The 18799-nt window shown below is 37.6% G+C and overlaps 1 protein-coding gene across 29 annotated transcripts in view; it reads right to left on the bottom strand.

Annotated features, from left to right (window-relative positions):
- ELMO1 (engulfment and cell motility 1) overlaps positions 1-18799 on the bottom strand; it is a 300794-nt gene that overhangs the window by 158125 nt on the left and 123870 nt on the right. For all 29 annotated transcript variants that reach the window (XM_040682976.2, XM_046923664.1, XM_040682996.2 and 26 more), the window contains one exon: positions 5600-5704. In XM_040682976.2, coding sequence (XP_040538910.1) covers positions 5600-5704 — 105 coding nt within the window. The remainder of the gene's footprint in view (positions 1-5599; positions 5705-18799) is intronic.

The following is an 18799-nucleotide window of genomic DNA, read 5'->3' as shown; positions in this document are numbered from 1 at the left end:
CTCAATTTCTAATCTCCAATTAATCAAAATAACTATCAGCTCAAAGTCCAATGTTGCTTTAAATACAAGAACAGAAAATTTAGTAACATGCCACTAAGCATCTTGCACATTATTCACAAAAACATAACGGCAATGAATTCGCTACAAAACGTACCATGGGATCAATGAGCTCAACACTGCAAAACGGATTTCAATATTGTTTTCCCACCCTGTTGACGTTATTTTATACTGCCAATTTTACATGTAATCTCTAACCAATATCTGTATGAAATAGATACAATTGCTAGGAGAAAGGCAGAAACATCTTCTACAGAAGTGGCACTTGAATTCCAGGCTACAGTAAGATGATCTCTTTTGATGGAACACCTATTTTCATACCAAACATATGAAGAACCTGCTAATCTAATAAATGGCAAATAATGGAGTGCAAACTTAGATAGTCAACTAAGCAGAATCCAAGCAGGTGGATAGCCAGCGCTCAGACCTGCTACATTTGTGATTTCTAGAGGAAACACCAATCTTCTGTGCTTAAACAGAAAGAGGAGACACAATATGACTGTTCTCAAGGGAGAACCTCACTCCATTAAGCAGAGAGATCTGTTAGAATATGCCTCATCTTAAGTACTGGAGGAAAAATGTAGACAAGTCAACAGCTTGTAAGTCGTCTAACGTAAACTCATTAGAATGAGACTCGTGGACCTCACCAGAGGCAATGCTGTATATGACTTTTCAGAGACTCACTTCCTGTGAACACAATAACCTCTAGCAAAATTCTAAATTCCCTCCCAGATACAGGTTATCATAATATTTAGATGCCTGTGAGGAAAATACAAAATAAAAGAACATTCCAGTGGTTGCACCTTAAAAGTAAAGTGTAGTTTCTCTAAACTGAGTTACCCTATGGCATGTTCTCTTTCTTCCTGAAAACCCTTAAATTAGCCAAGATTCAAGATAAATAGCAGTCACAGCAGGAGAATTAGTGTTGATTTTGCTAGCTGCTATCAGGAGCACCTAAACAAACACTGACCACTCTTGTAGGAGTCAGCTTATTAAAACTGCAAACCTACTGTATCTATGGAAACATCCTAGGCATAAATATGGCAGACATAAACACAAGAAAACAAACAACTATCAAATTTGTCTTGGTTATAAATACCAGTTTTTTTTCATTTTGGTTCCTTTAGCTATCTCTCCACAACAAACTATGGAGATCTCATTATTTTACAACAGTACAACTTGAAGAAGACTCTGGGGATACCTCATTGTGGCCTTCCAGTACTTGCAGGAGGCTTGTAAGCAGAAGGGAGACTGACTTTTTACACAGTCTGATAGCGATAGTACAAAGGAAAATGGCTTTAGACTAAAGGAGGGGAGATTTAGGCTTGATGTTAGTTGCAATTTCTTTACTAAGAGGGTGGTGAGGTTCTGGCACAGGCTGCCCCAAGAAGCTGTGGATGCCCCGTGCCTGGAGGTGTTCATGGCTAGGTTGGATGGGGCCCTGGGCAGCCTCATCTGATGGGTGACAACCATAACCATGGCAGGGGGTTGGAACTAGATGATTTCTAAGGTCCCTTCCAACACAAGCCATTCTATGATTCTATTAAAAAACCAAACCAAACCAAAACAAACAAATCAATACACACCTACAAACATATACACAGAAAGTATTTGTTTCAGATATTTATACCTCTCATTGTATCTTAAAAACAAAATTAATCTCAATCCTTCTGCATCATGAGCTCTCAAACAAATCAACAGCAGAATATCAAAATGTTGAGATACTCATAGCAATGATGGCATAAGAGGATTTCCATGCAAAGATTTTTCATCAGACTCATTTTACAACTCAGAAAAGTTTCAAAGGCACACTGCTACAAGTTACCAGCAAGGAAAATCTCAAGGTGTCTACATTGAATACAGTCTGTTTTAAATGGTAACTTATAATTTTATTTTTAAAATTAGTAGAACTTGAAACTGAAGTAGTTTTGGAAAGGAACAAATTAGAACTGGGTGGGGGGGATGTGTCTGATCCAAAAGAACAAAAAAAGATTATCTGTCACAAAGCTTTATTCCAATCATTTTCTTCACTGTTAACTTTAATTATACACTCTGACTGTCCTATAATTATGTAGCTTGGGAAGCTGCCAGTTTTTTCCTGTGGAAACTTTTATAATTTCTTGCAGAGATTCAACATTACTTCCATCAATGCATTCCATATAGCATATGTCACCACATTTTAAAAGCAAAGCCCCTGATGATAGCAATTGATTATTTAAATGGAACATGAAAAAAATGCAATGCACTTTATTGAAGTCACTGATAGCACCAAACATTTAATAGAGGAAAAAAAAAAAGAATGAAAAGCTAATTCAATAAGAGATTAATTCAACAGGAATTTAAAAAGGAAAAATCCATATGACAGCTAAGGACACCACATAATCAAAGAAAACACACTGCTTTTTCTTCCTCTCCAGTATAAAAAAATTTCTTCTGGAAGCACCAATCATATTATATAGCAGACAAAGTGAGATTAAAAAACAACTCAAAATCTAAATAAAAACAACATGGTTTATCTGAAGAGTGACATTAACTAAAACAATAAAAGCAATGTATGACTGTAGTGTCAAGAATAACTGCATACAAGAGAAAAAAGAAATAAGATAAATGAATTGTCAGGAGGTAAGAATGAAAAATTAAAAAAATATTGCTTATTTTTGTTTTGTTTTTCAATGCATGACATCCATGTTCTCACCCTGAAATGCTTTCTGTTTCCAAGATGCAGCTTACCCCTCTGTTCCACTGTCTTCATACCCATGCTCTTCAACACATTGTAAACATATTTACTGATGCTGTGAGTACTTCTGTTTTGTCTTGGAAGCCCCACTGCCTCTGCATGTTGAAGGAAACTTCAGCTTTAATGACTCTTCTTGCCTAACTAATCCGTTTATTACGCAAATTATTTATAATTATTTATAATCAGTTACAAGAGTCAGGACAAAAAAATTAAGAGGGAGAAGATCACTTTTTGTCTGCCTTCTCACCTTTCCTTATCCACTTTTTTCAGTAATACAAGATGCCACGCAGCTTGGACATCCTAAGAAACTAGGAGATCAGACTACAGTGATTTGCGCTGCCCATTAAAACGCAGCACCAGTGGTGGACTCAGTGAAATCACCACAGTTTTCTGATACTGTCTTCATTTAATAGACCATATTCTGTCAGGAGAAACTTAGTATTTCCCAAGTTCATTTTAAACCAATGCTGGTTTCCAATCTCAATTTTAATTATCCTACAGCATAGATATTACCTCATTTTAGGTCTTAGGATTTGACCTACGGCACAGCAATTAATGGCACTGCAAAAGGCCATGTTGGAAATAATCTCTCTTCCTGGGAAATAAATTGTTTCCTACTATCAGTAATGAAAAAAGGAGAAGAGATTTTGTCAAAGAAGTTGTTCAGTATGCAAGTATTATTTGTCTGTACGGCTAACAATTTTTTGTGGAAATTTCACCTTGAGTGCAGAGTATTTTTGTTGAGACACAAGAATATAAATGCATCTGATAAAGATTAAATGAGATTAGCAGTCTGTACAAGTAGAGCAAAAAGGTGCTATGAGAGTTTTGAAAGCCAAAGGACATGAAGAAAAATTAAATAATGTTAGGTGTGAAAAGAAATTCAAAACGAGGAAACAAGTAGATTTGAGCCCACAGAGAATCAGCAGTCACCGGGCAACAAGTCAAGCAGATGAAAAGGTGTTTTTAGCAATCAAAGCCTCACAGCACTATAGGAGCTGTGCATCGCCCTTCACCTCAGATGTGTTCTGTGTGCTCTTAGCATGCTATAATGGCCATTATAGTGAGGGAGCTACCATGCCAGAAATGCTAGTGTGAGCACTAAGTGGGACTCTGGAATGACGGGTAGGCTAACATACTCCCAAGGTGTGCTAGCAGTTTCCAGCACAACTTTGGGCAAGCAGTTTTGGCTTAGTGTGCCTTGGCATAGCATTTTTGTGTACACTTCCTCTGTCACGAGTGGAGAAAACACTCAGACAGTCTTGTAAGAGAAATCATACAAGAATAAAGACAAAATAATCACACATTATCAGCAATGCAGGAGCAAAAAATACTGCATTAGATCAACAAAGCTGAGCCGGCGCCAAAATCCTTTCTAAAAAGTGACTAATTACATGCTACACTGAATCGACCTTTCAAAATGACATCTGCAATATGAAAATGCAAAATAAGAAAAAAATTAAAAAGACAATGAAGAGCACCTTTTCAACCAAGTCTCTGTCCTCTTCAAATTCTTTCAGGCTTATTCAAAATACGTGTGTCTCTCATTTAGGAGCACTGGCTGCCCTTACTCGACATATTCTTCGCATTTATAACTTTCAAAAGTAGTCTATGAAGTAACACCATACAGATCTTAACCAAATTTAGAACGACAAATCCAAATTTTAATGAGAAAATGTATTCAAATATATTTTTATAAAGTAAAACACAATTCAGTATAGTTTATCCTAAAAAATACTATTGCTTGGTACGTGAAATAACCTTAATTTCAGGGGTTGATGGAGTTTAATAGCTACTGCTGTACTGTGTGCTTCCACAGTTTCTTCTAACAGTTACTGTTATGTTCAGACTGAAGCAGAAGTATTTACAGAGCAAAACTGACCATCTTGTGGTCTTCCATTATGCCCATGGATCATTCTGACCTGGATATTAGTACTCCCTTTACAAACCTATTACAGCCTTGACATCATTCTAATTTGAGCAAAAACTACACAACAGAGAATATTAAAAGCTCACTCATTATTTAACAGAAACAATTGATGTATCTGTCTACCGTTTCCATACACAACCTTCCTTATGCAGGTCTGTGTGTGCACACCTTCTTGAGGGAGGTTAAATCATCTTCCACTCCCACAGGAGCTAAATAGTTTCGTCCATGGCAAATATTCAAATTCAGCACAGATCACTAGAAGTTGTTCTATTTTGCCAATATTATTCTGTTGTATCCTCTTCACATAACGATGCAACTTATAGCTTGTTTTAACTACTCTTGAAATAACAAATGTAGGAAGTAGAGTGGGCAGAGGGCAAGAACAGGTCGTACAAATGAATCATTATGCTTCTTACCTATTTTTCTACAAGCACTACCTCACCTACAGCAGTAGTTTTAGTAGGAGCATCTTAACTCTCAGGATACTGCCAAGTCAGCCAGTTATTAATGTATTTTCTAGTCAAATCCTCCTTTCAACAGAAAACCCTGACACTTTTGGTAGACACAGAAGGGAATTTTGCACGAATACTCATTTCTGAGCTTATGGACATTTGCCATGCATCCAAAAAATGCACGTCTCCCTTCTCTTTGCAGGCTTAAGCAAAAAGTATATTTGCAAAAAGTACTATCTATAATATTTGACTCAGCTTTTACAGACATTATACACGTTTTAGTGTAACGTGGTTTGCCTTCCTAGAGCTCGTTCTTGTTAATGGTATTGGTCATTCTGAGCATCCCCTTCAAAGTGAACCATAAACAGGACACAATCAGCATGAACAGGGACTGGCATAGATCTTAAAGAGAAGAAGTCTTACCCGTATATAAGCATCTTGGTGATGTTTAGCAAAGTACAGCATATTGTCAAGGGCTAGCATTCCTGGAGGAGTCTGCGTAAAATCCATTGCTGGGTTTACATGATTCTGCAAAAAAGATAACAAGATCACTCTATAAATATTTTTTCCATATCCCTGTGATTTATGATGTGCACCAAGTTGGCATGCTGTGCCGGAGTTCAGCAACACAGACTTTTTGCTGAGCAGAAAAACTGTAACAAGGAAACAGGACCTGCTTCAAAGAACTTCAAATCCAAATGTAAACACTACGAGACTGGCTTATCAGCCATTCAATTCTGTAACTACGCAACAGAGTTCCCAAAAGGCGACTTATGCTTCTAAGGCACTCAACCAAGTCTTCCATAGCTGATAGACTCCTCAGTAATACTAGAGTACCAGCGTGGACACCACTGTACACCAGGAAGTACTAATTACGTAAAAATGCAGTGATAGATACGAACAGCCACCACAACACCTATTCATACAGATGCTATGAAGCTATTTAAAATAAATCATGAAAAGGAGAAAAGTTACTAAAATCAAAAGTTATATTAAGTCTATTGGATCCTGTGGAGTCCTGAACACAAAGGGTCTCAGACAAAAGTGTAAGAAATTAGATAGGTTCAACATGCAGAATTCAGGTAGATTCTTGTTACATTCTGAATCCATGAAAAGAAAGTATGAAATTATTGAATGAACATACCAAACATAACTAAAACTTGTCAGATTCCACAGGTACATGCATACAAGTTTCAAATGCTCACTTTCACACATTACATACAAAAACATATTTCCTCAAAAGATTAACATCACCGATCTTTTGAAGGGATGGAATTAAAAATACATGAGTACGTTCCATGTAGTTCATAGTTTAGACCCATTTTCCTGGCTGTGGACAGGCTCTTAAACAACACAGAACTGCTCAAAAAAAAAAAAAAAGAAAAAGAAAAAAAAAAGAAATGAAGACCCAAAGTCTCCATCAAAAATGCTTATCTTCTGCTATTTTTTTTTTTTTTTTTTTTATCATTATCACCTTTTCAATGTATTCAGCTCCACTCATTCTGACACAGGAAGATCTCCCTAGCTGCTCTATGATGATATTTCTATTCTGCAAGACTCAGCTGTGGGAGACCTTAAAAGTGTATTTGCTCTCAGAGAACTGACTATGCAACAGTGCTAAAGATCAGCACGGATTTCTTCTTCCATCAGACTGCTTCTGCAGTGTACTCGGGGTCAGATTCACCTACCTCCACTAACAAAAGCACACGTTGACTACTTTTCCTCCCACTTATTCTGCAGGCCATAAAGTTGTAGAAACATGGGATTCCACTATCTCATCTATCTTATCTTCAGATGTATGGGTTGGTTTTTGCCAGTCAATAATTCACAGTCACATAAAAGATTAGAAATATTAGAAAGCAAAAACTGTTCATTAAGATGTCTGCTGTCACTTTAAAAACAGACAAAGATTTGGGGATCAGGATAGCATACACAGTCTATTCATTTTACATGTACACTAGTTCCCTGCAGCAGGACAAGCAATACAACGATAAGCTCACTACTTCATAATGGAGGATCAAGAAGATCCTCCAATCCTAGATTTTTATGGGGGAAATAGCTATGCAGTAGAAAAAGTAGAAATCAAACCTAGAAAATAAATGCTTACTGAGTTGATTGTGTCTTCCGAAATACTCATCTGCTTTTCTTTCTTTTAACTTGTACAGGCTCATGACTCAGATGAAGAGGATAGAAGTACTTCAGGGCTATTTCCCCAGTTCAACCTTCCATTTTTCACAAGTTACATTTATGAGCCAGGACAATTTTACGATCAGTACAAGACCATTTCTCACAGGTGACAAGCACAACAGACTTCAGCTTCTGGGAGAAAACTTCCCTTTCTGACGTTCTCAAGCATTCCAGAAAGTGCTTCTTTTGAGAGGCTGGGTCTGGCAGGCACACAAATGCTCCCCCAACTCCTGTCAATCCCAGCATGAACACCTTGGTAGGACCTCCTACACGTTTGAAGTCTTCCACATTTCGGGAACGAAGTCCTGGGGAACACCACTAGGGCCTAACCATGAGCACATTTCCATAGGAAAGCTGCTGAGAAGCTGTCAACATATGGAACATCACAGACACCATTTCTATAACACCTTTTCCAGGTAGAACTTCAGGTTTGTGCTGCGCATATTCTCTTCATTGCCGTGCTACAGCACAGACAGAATATATTTGGATAAATACCAGCAAGCAGAGAACATAAAGGCCCAGTTACCTCTCTGCAGCTATTAGAACATTAGCACTCATTTTACAATCGTATTCACAAACAATGTTGAAATAAAAACAGGATACTGAGGAAAAAAAAAAAGTCTAACTCAGTGTTGACTGAACAGCTCTTTCCTTCATCTCATTCTAGCATCTCAAATTATGCAGAAACACTGACAAAAACAAATGGGGGCAAGAGAAATCTCATTGCATTTAGTAACAGGGGCTCATTTGGTCTCTTACCATCATCATTATTTTTATCTGTTCAATTGGAAAAGCCATCACCAACGCATTACTTTTTCCTGAGACAAGTCTATATATCCAGCTATTTTCAGTTGTTTCAAAAGTTTCTGTCACTTTGGATCCCAAGATAACTACGGCTTGATATTCAACTCTATTAAGTCAAATAGCTGGAGATATGCCTGCTGAAACATACATTATCTTCAATTACTCTTCAAAAACAAAAGGAATGCAAACTGTTCTGTTTCCTTCCTTCTCCCTCCCTCCTAAAATCACCTCTTTCTTAACACACTGAATGTTTGCGGTTGAAACGTTAACTGACTGAGAGTGGGTTTAGAAATGCAATGTAAAGCTAAATTATCTAAAATACTGTAGTGAATAATTTCGAAGTATGCAAACACCCCCACCTACAACATAATTTATTAAATATATGGAAAACAACACTTCAGGCAAATTAGTTACATCTGTTTAGTATAAAGTCTATTGCATTTGTCTCTTTATAAAAAGCCAAGAAATACAAAGGAGACAGGTTTGTCACCTACAGTTTTCCAGGCCATTTTTACTTTTTTCCATTACATTGAGTAAAATCTATCTTTCAGCTTCAGGGCCCAAGCACTATTTAACAGCTTACACTGTGCACGTTAGCATACCAAACCCACCAAGAATTTGTTAGCCAGCTTAGTGGAGTACTGTGGAAATGAAAATTCAGTCTTCTGAAAAAGATGCAAATCTAAAATCACATCTGTTTATTCCATTGATAAATAAATAATAATAATAAAGTAGCACATTTCACACCAGATTACAACTACTCTGGATAAATTCCAGTGTAGAGATTATAATGAGACAACTTAGCATTATCACACAGTCCTAGCTGCATAAAGCTTTCCTCTCTATCTGTCCTGAATGGCTCCACTGTCTCACTCTTGGCTTCCAAGGCAATCTCTGAGGGATGTATAGATTTCAGTTGTAAGAATGTGTGCTCACACTGAGATGCTTAATCACAGTAATGGGGTACTGTCTATAGATAACAGCTAATGGAATAAGCTCCCCTAGTTCCTTGTATTAAACCTAACAGTATCTTCCACATTTACATGCTGAAGCACAGAAACCATTTCTTTACCTGTATTCACAGTCTACTAAAAGTACAAACTTTTTATTTCTGTCTTGACAGATATTGACAGTCTATCAGAAATTATTCATCAGTGCTATGTTCAGCTATGTAAATCAGTTGCCACGTTATGCTAATTAGTCCTGAATGCTGCTTGCAGCCCCTGCTAGACAGAGTAATCTCTGTTCAATGCAAGTGCAAACTTCTGTGTTCTCAATCCCAAAGTAGCTCAGGTTCTCAGGTTAAACACTACTCTGCATCTTCCTTCTGCAGTCTTGTATGACAAAAACACTACAGAAGCTCCCAGGGAGGAACGTGGATTGTAGAAGAACAGCGATACAAGAACTTCAGTAAAAACAAAAATCTTTCTATGAAGACAGTGCAAAGGACAGCGACCACCTTCTCCCACCTTTAATTACTTGCACTTTCTTATTTTCCTCTTTTTTTCTCAAATCTAAACCACTCTTTTGAGGGCTACGAAGAAAAGCAATCACCTCTTCAGTTCTAAACCGCTGGACTGTGTACACTAAAATCTCCCTTAGGTCATATGGATAAATTACAGCAATACATATGCGGACATTTGCTCAATCTGAATTCAGAATTAGGAAGGAAGGAACATTTTTCACTATATTTTCACCGAAACATGAATCAGAAAACTTCTGTTAGAACCAGTGAGCACACAACCTCATAATTTACTCCTTCCCTAAATGCTCCTGAAGTTTTCCACACAAAACGTTTCCATCTGCTCATTTACACAAGAATTACAAATATGAAAAAACACCACATAAAAAAATGTGAAGAGTTAGTCAGCTAAAATTTTTAATGAGCAAGTAAGTAACCTTCTCATTTTATTTAAAAGCACTGTATTCAAAGAGATGATGCACACAACTTCCATCATTCAATTTAAGGAGATCTAACAGTGACTTGGGAATTTCCAACCTCTATCCATACAGGGAAAGCAAGAACTAACAAAGATTTCTTTTCCCCTTGATAGTTATTTAAATATGCATATATTCTTTTTATTTTTATTTTTTGCTGGCTTTTTAAAATTTCCAACACAACTCCAGGATACAAAGAAATCCTGTCTGGATGATCTCTGAATTAAATATATATATATATACACACACACTAAAACAAGTATATACATCAAGTTAGATGTCTGCAAGCTCAGCAGCTGTTACATCTTCTAAAGAACATGCAGAAAATCTTTTAAGATAATTTCAATGTGAATCGTTTAAGTCACATACCAAACCCATCTCTCTCCACATTTAAGAAACTCCAGCATATTTCTACTGGATATAATTTTCACAAAGCTTACAAATCATGTTTGTCAAGATCAAGTTTGAAGTCACCAATACAAAACCGACCTACCTACTCAGCAGCACAGAAATAGTAAGTGCAACCGGCCCATTATTTGTCCTCTAAACACAAAAAAAATCAAGAATTGATATTGCATTCCCTTGATTCACTAAGCTACTATGTAATTTAACATAAAGCACCACTGCTCCATGTTACCACCAGAAGCCTGCCTCAGTCATGAATTGAATCTAAGGTGGTCAGAGCTAACAAAACCTGATGTTACGGTGGCATAAAAAAGTGAGCTAATATCATCTGATAATGCATAACAGAGCATGGGAAAAGACATGCACTGTACATTTGCAGGCATCAATAAATTACATATTGTAAGCAAGACAAAGTTTTTGCATAGTCCTTGGTATTTTATAAGTACATCTACAGCAGCTGTACAGTTACATGGAACTAATGCTTTGGATTCCAAGATCTTAAGCCCTATGGAGAATGGAAATAGTTTGAAAGCCTCAAAGAACCTGAAATTAATGCTATGACACTGAGTAATCATATCTCATCCAATGCAGGACAATCTCCTTTTAGGTTTCATCTTAGTTAACAATGACACGCTTAATATTGGATAGATGTCTTGCACTTCAAAGGCCGACTCCTTTATGTTTTCTGGGCAAACAAAGTTATCAAGTGATAACAGGCTATGCACTTTAGACATCAGCAACGTTAAAAGTTAATCAGTCATTTCAATAGGATTTTTTTTTTTTTAGTATGGGAAATTAGCACCACATTATCTGCCACCTTCCATTAAACATCAACTTGCTAGACAGAGTAGAGAAGTTAAAAGTAGTAGTTTATTGCTACTCTACACCTGAGATTGCCAGTGCATTTAGCAGCCCCTTGTGTGGACACTGCATGATTTCTTGTCTCATTCTTCCAGGCAAAGTCAGTCTGCTTCACGTGGAATTTCTGTTGGACACCGCATGACGTAGTCCAGTCAGAATCATAGCATGGCCTGTGTGAAAAGGACCTCAAAGATCATCTAGTTTCAACTCCCCTGCTATGTGCATGGTTGCCAACCTGACCTTGGAAGTTTTTCTTATGGAGACTGACTGGTTTAATCTTACCAGAATCATCCTAACCAACAGAACAACTATCAAGCTAGTAAGAAAATAGCCACATAAGAAAATACTGTGAATAGTGCTAGTAGGAATAGTAAGCAAAATGATGATAAACCATCCACACTTGACTATTAAAAATAACCACAGGTTAAATGTCTTCAGCTAACTGGGAATCTACCTGAGTAATTCTGTTTGCAAACACTATAAGATGTGTAGATTAGCTACACCTCATATTGGCAGGTCCAATTTAGGCATGAAAAGCCTTTTTTCAGCTCAGGTAAGCTTCATGCCTGATGAGCATGGTACATTATAACTTATTATTTAAGCACAATCACTGGCAATGTTCATATGCTGGTATACAAGCATGAATGGTCCTGACTGATGCTTCAAAGTCTACTTTAAAAAGCTCTGAACAATTCAGACCTTTTTAACAGGCTAACTTTTGTCTAAAAGTTAATGAAATGATACAAAATGTTTAACAAGTGTACATAAACATTTATTTTAGCTTATGGCCAAAACATGCAAGTTGCATGGCCTACCAACAAGAAAAAGAATCTCCAGACCTTTTTATTAAATAAAATGGAAGGTTCAAAGCCACGTTCTGCCGAATCTTGGGCCTCCTGAGTCAGAGCCTTTTAAGAATAAGACTACAGTAAGAGCATCTTTTTTACTTATTTACACTTCTGGTAAATTTATATAAACCTGACCTCTCTGATGTAACATTTGCCTCTATGATTAAGGCACACTGATTGAAACACCTTTCAGTCTTGGTTCCTTTTAAAGAGAAGGAAAACCTACTTAAATTATAATGATTTGAGTAAAATTAAGGTAAAAATAATCATTACATTTTTCCTGAGGTTGTGTATCTAGAGGAAACCCACGTGGGATGCAGCTGACTTAATTGCTGCAGTTGCCTCTCCTATACATCATTGCTCAGAATACTTGAATGAGAGTATGAATGGGATCCTTCCTACCAGAAAAACGATCAGCTCCAGTGAAGGATATGATGCTTGGTATTGAGGAATGGCACAACTGCAAGACAAAAAGATGGGTGCTCCACTTGAGCACTCAAGTGAATTACACTTCTTCTAGAACCTGACCACCACCACCGAGGACATCAGTGCGTTCTGACATGCTGTGGAGTTTGAGAACAATGAGCTTTGACAGAAACCTAAACCCAGCATCAAGTACCTCAGAATAAAGTTGGAAGAGATCTTGCTCTCCTTCTAGGGTTTTCTGTAAAAGAGTTTCAGATTTTTCTTTTCCAAGCTAGCTACCTAAAATTGTTGCCATGTGAAGGGGAAAGAGGACAGCCTGTGTTTAGTTCAAATGAGGGTTGAGAGATAAGGCAGCTCTGTGTCTGAGAAATCCACTTCAAAATGAATCAACTGTGGGAATTTATTTATTGCCTGTCAGCCAAATACAACAGCTGTCAAAACTTAAAAATCAGGGAATTGAGCTGAAACATTATCCATGGCTAGGCATATGGACCCACAGCCCAACAGCTTAAAAAAAGACTGCTGCTGCTGCTACCGAGCTCTATGGATCCCATACAGGCCCTCCTTTTATCATCTGTGACTAGATCAACCTTCAGTAACTACAGAAGATAAGCCAAAAACTACCCTATCGTAGAATATACTGTCAGCATCTATGATATTTTAGTTGCCTTTGAACCTAAGCCCCCATAAGCAAACTGAATTTCTACAGCCAAATTTTCCTACTGCACAAGCGAAAAAAAGCAGGCTTTGTAGATATCAAAGAGAAGAATTTGGAAAATAAGACCAATACTTCTTAAAACCTTTGAGTCTATGCTTCTGTCTTAAAACAGTGTTAGTGTATGCTCATACTGAAGCATATCTCAATTGACTTCATTAGTAAGGCAACTGAAAAAAAGACTAGATCCTTATGCTGTGGAATTCCAGCTCACCTGACTTCCATTTTCCTTTGCATCTCTCTACAGGAATGGGAAATGTGAAGAGCTGGAGCTGTGCTCTGCAAAATGTATATACATTTTGCTTCGCCTAAGCATTTTTCTGCTATACTTGTAACTTACTCCAGATCAACACCAAAAATAGAATGGAGTTGCACCAAATGGAAGAAGATTAAAATAATTATGGAATTTTTAAAGGAATACATAGCATTACCTTTTGAGTAGGGGCTATTTAACAAGTAAAGCATATGAAATGATCAAAAGATTCATAATTCAGATATGGAGAGTGTTTAAATTCAAACAGGGAAAAAAAAGTCTATCATTCCCAAATTAGTTGCTCTTCTCCTCGTCATCTCTTAGTTCTTGTACAGGCCTGACCTACTGACAGTACACATTCAAAGAGAATCTCTTACCCAGACCGTAATTCCTTAGAACCGAACAAAATTGAAATACTTTGTGTGCTTTATTGTTTAGTGTCTCTTAAATCTCACATCAAGCGAAATGCATGAGGAATGGGATGAGGGAAGAGCAAAGCATTATGTACTTATAAGTAATATATACGCATGCCTGCAGACAGTGGAAAATTGCATAATCTTAAAGAAAAATTAGCATTTGTAATAACAATCATTAAACAGAATTTACAACATTTCACAAAGCTAACATTACTAGTGTGCAAGCGTTTGGTGTGCAATCGGCCACCTTGGAGAATCAGACAACGTCCGTACTATGAAAGAAAAACAATCTCATTACATCTGACTAGTTTTTGAGGGCCTGCTTCATAAACTTATTTCTTTAGCTTGCAAATTCTGGGGGACGTGCAGTACAAAGCATCAAGAAAAGGAAGTACAGGATCTACTTCTAAGAGAAAGGACTTGAAAACAGTGGGTGTAAGATAAATCTTCTGTAAGGATACACAGACATGATACTTAACTCATCACCACCACCACATCCAAACTAATGGAGCTTGCCTGCCCCCAGGAGTTTATAACTGATACACACAGTGAGCGAGCGACAAACAAGATTTCATGATAGTGTAATCACAAGTAATATATAAAAAGCATATGTAAGAAATGCAATGTTCTGTGATTCTAATTTTACGTTAGGACATGCACATATTTAAATGGATTTTCTTCAGAACAGGCATATTCTTTTCATCAAAGGCATTTTAAGACCTTTGTTTTACAACTTCACAATTAAAAACATTGCAAAGTTAAAAAACAGATTTAAAAAACCCTCTTTTGCCCTCTACCTGTCATTAGGAAACGGATTAAAGGATGATTCCTTCGACTAAAATTTATATTAAGTATAAAATGATCCAAAAAGACTTAAAAAAAATATTAAATCAGAAGACTGATTATACAGACTCAGTTCATGCACACAGATTAAAACTACAGATACTTCATTCTGATTAGCTTTAACTTCATTCTTACAGTGATAATAAGAAAGGTCAAAGCAGGCCAGCAGCCCACCAAAACGACACACACTATTTTTAACCTGTTCTCTTCTGGAAGAACTAAAGCTATGGAGAATTCAGCAGTATGTGGTAAAAGGCTGGCCTATCCATGCTAACAATGTGCAGATTGTTAGATGCCCATGGCCTCTGACAAACAATTTTGGTAAAGTGCACTCAGCTGCATGGTAAACAAGAACAATGGTTTAAACACATGCATTTGCTGGTCCCAGTTCTTGGTTAGCATGTCTTATCCATGCACTCCTTCCTGTGCAATTGCTGCCTCAGACTATCAGCACTACATCTATATCATCTTAACAGCCCCTCTAACTGAGATATCAAGCATTGGGCACATCATAAGGCCAGACTTTCCTGGTTACAAAACTGACTAATTCTTCATTTAAAAAAAAAAGAAAGTTGTCTGGATTCCTCTTACTAAGTCTCATGCATCCACATTGCAGTAATTTTCTTGCATCCCTTTGTTAACACACACAGTCAGCATGGCAAACAGTTTGTTTGTTCAGATTTACGGATCAACACATGCTTTTCATCAGCCATCTCATTTTCTGGTCATTTTCCACTATACACACAACACCCCAAGCACTTCGGCTGAGAACAGTATCTGCCCCCGGCAGCCAAAGCCACCCACTCAGCTTCCTCGGAGGCTGCACCCCAAGACCCCCTCCCCGGGGAAGGGTGACACAGGAGAAATCTGTGGATGAAGCACTAGTCTTGGGAGCTACGCTGCCCTGAGTTACACTGGGAAAATATCTTCCAGAGCCACACTTCAATCTTGAAGGACTCAGCAAATTTAAATGTTAGTGTAGAGGTAGGATTTTCAGCATGCCTTCTGCACTTCATTCAAACAACAACAAGAAGAAACATGCGGAATCCTACTTCCATCAGTCTCAGGTTTCCATTTAGCACTGAAAACACAGCATGCATGACATCATGGAATACTTGTTTTACAGTAAGCAGTAAACTTAAAACTGTGCTTATGGGATGGGATGCAGTAGGTTGCATACCTATGGGCTCCCAAAAGCACCATGGCAGCTATAAAAGTAAATGTATGGCATCTCAAAGATCTTACTATTTATACTTTCAGGTGCTGTGACAGTGATATTTTGTTGTGTTGATCCCAATGTCAGCTCGGGCCATGTTCTGCAAATCAGACCTAGGTTTTGCGATTAGCTCTTTAGGTACGTTCAAAATCTCACGTGTTACACATCTGCAGAGATTGCTAGAAAAAAAGAAATCCAGATTTCAAGAAAGCATCCCTATCTTCATGCTTATTAGTCTTGCATAGACAAGAGGACATAGAAACAGACAAGTACTCCATAGGGAAAAAATAAGAGCATGTGGTAGACCAAAAAGAAACTGTGCTTATAGTTTTACAAGAAACTGTAATATGCAAGCCAAAAAAAGTAACTTCATTCTCCCCAAGGTATCATTTAGGCTAAACAGCATCCAGCTGCTGGCATTCAACTCAGAAACGTGAACTTACAGCACAAAAACAGTGGTTTCTAGTATTTCTAAGGCTGAAACTATTCTCTAAGTGATGCTATGCAAGTGAGCTGTTCAGCAGCTTCTCTGATCGACCTGCATTTGGTAGGATGCTGTTGCCCTCTGCTGTGTGATTCTATAAATTCGGTAGCAGCTTTCTTTGGAATACACAAGGTTCAGTGTATCCCAAATAATGTCATGCCATATAAACGCAGTAAATGAAGGATTTATATCCTCAGGTGATGGTTCAATATCAAAGTACTAAAGAAAACAGTCCTCCTTTTACTTTCCTAGTGCAGGTTTCAGTACCTCTACTTGTGGTTGCTCACCTGGGGATGCAGATCCTTAGCATACAAATAACACAAACTCCAAAGCATTCTGTTGTTTTATTCTGCTTTTAAATGCTTTTCTCAAAGCAATTCCCCACAGAAAGCTTGTAACTATTTTTTGATTCAAAGGCTAGTAAGCTTTAAAAAGCACACTGTTAACACAAACGCATTTTATCCCTCTGGATTCTTTTAATTGTACACAGTAACAGGATTTTACTGTTGGAGTGAGATGATTTAGATTTTTTGTTTTCTCCCAAAAGAAACAAAACCTAAACAACAACAACAAAAAAACAACCTACAGCTATAACCCCACTTCCACAACTTCACTTCTTCTCTCTCAGAGACTGAAGCCGAAGATGCAGTTCATTCCCAAATAATAATAATAAAAAAAGACACTCCTGTTACCCTACTGATTTTGTAAAACTCTACTGAGTTGTTAATTAGGAACTGACAGCAGCTTCAGCTCAGCATGGATAAGTGTACAGGACATGCTCATATATTACTCTGCTTTACATACAATACATTAACCGGAACTCCCACCGGTTCCTCGTACTGACCCTATCACTCTATCACAAGCACAGCTGAACAGAAAATCAGAACAGGAGAGGCTGGCTGAGAGGAATGCTTTCAGTGAGAGAAGTTTCCTTGTCTGCCTCACTCTGGGGCCATACAAACACTGTGCTAACACAGAAGAAAAGGAAAAAAAAGTTTTGAAATGTTGATACAAAAAAACACCCTCATAGAAGCTAGAAATAAGTTACAGAAATCAGAAGATGCTTCCTATAGATTTACAGCAACCAGATTCTGCAGTCACCAATTTACAGAATCCCTCTAAATGGTACAAAACCTAATTGTCTGTGACAAGACCTCTTTAGCGTCGACAGTACTTGCAACGTACCAAGACAGTGCTCAATAACCAAATGTTATTATCAGTCCCAGAGTGTGCATAAATAAAGGTTATGTTTAACTCTTCCTTTGAATATATGTTCTACTGATACACGTAGGACTGCCTGTGCCATCTGTAGCCCAGGTTGCCTGACGCTTTCCATTTTTAAACTTCCTTTTGTCTCAGATGCTTTACAACTATTTGTTAGGATGAGGAGCACCTAACATATCCTTAGGTTCAAACTCCTTAGGAATTTTTAGCAAATTCTTTCATAATTTTCAGGAATGCTTTATTAAATAATGTATTGCTCTTATTAGATTTATTTTTACACAACTGTTTTGTTGAAAAGCTCTGGCTCACTCAGGCTCTGTAAGAACAACTTCTAGTTTACTAAAAGGTTCATTCTTGTGCCAGTCCTGAAATTTCTCTGCAATGCAGGCTACATTTGGCCACGTTTTAAAACACACTGAATTTCACAAGTCTGTCTGGAGCATACAGATTCTTTTCCTGAAGATACTGCCTGTTCTGGACTTTCCTTTGCCCCATCTTCATGGCTTGGAGAAAAGGCTTCGAGAAAAAGCTATGACTAGAAAACAGGAGTTGGGTGGAAAGAAGTTAAGCAGAGGGACACACATTAACAGCGTGAGGAAAGCGCCACAGCCAGACATTTGGGCAGGCTTGAAGGATGGAGTACAAGAGTGGTGGGGGCAGAAGATAAAACAGAAAAACAGGAGAAAGAGGTTTGGCACAAGCCAAGGCAAAAAAATACTGCTTAAAAATGCTTTTAGTACAAGGTGGTGGCGTTTCACTACTGATGTAGACAACATTATTAAAATACATAAACATTTAAAACATTTGCATCGGTTTAGGTATTTTCATTAGCTCAAAATCCGTACTACTCGAGGCCCAGGACTGTTATTCCCAGTGACTAGATACTGTTCACATGATACAGCAACAGGATTATACAGACAAATGCTACTCTCCTGAGAAGAATAATAATGGAACAGATTCTCAAACTGTTTGCAATTTTTGTCTCACTTCTTCCACACACTGC

The sequence above is a fragment of the Gallus gallus genome, chromosome 2 (genome assembly GCF_016699485.2).
Source record: "Gallus gallus isolate bGalGal1 chromosome 2, bGalGal1.mat.broiler.GRCg7b, whole genome shotgun sequence".
In the NCBI taxonomy this organism is placed as follows: domain Eukaryota; kingdom Metazoa; phylum Chordata; class Aves; order Galliformes; family Phasianidae; genus Gallus; species Gallus gallus.
The sequence above is the reverse complement of the archived record's forward strand: the minus strand, read 5'-3'. Positions and strand labels throughout refer to the sequence as shown.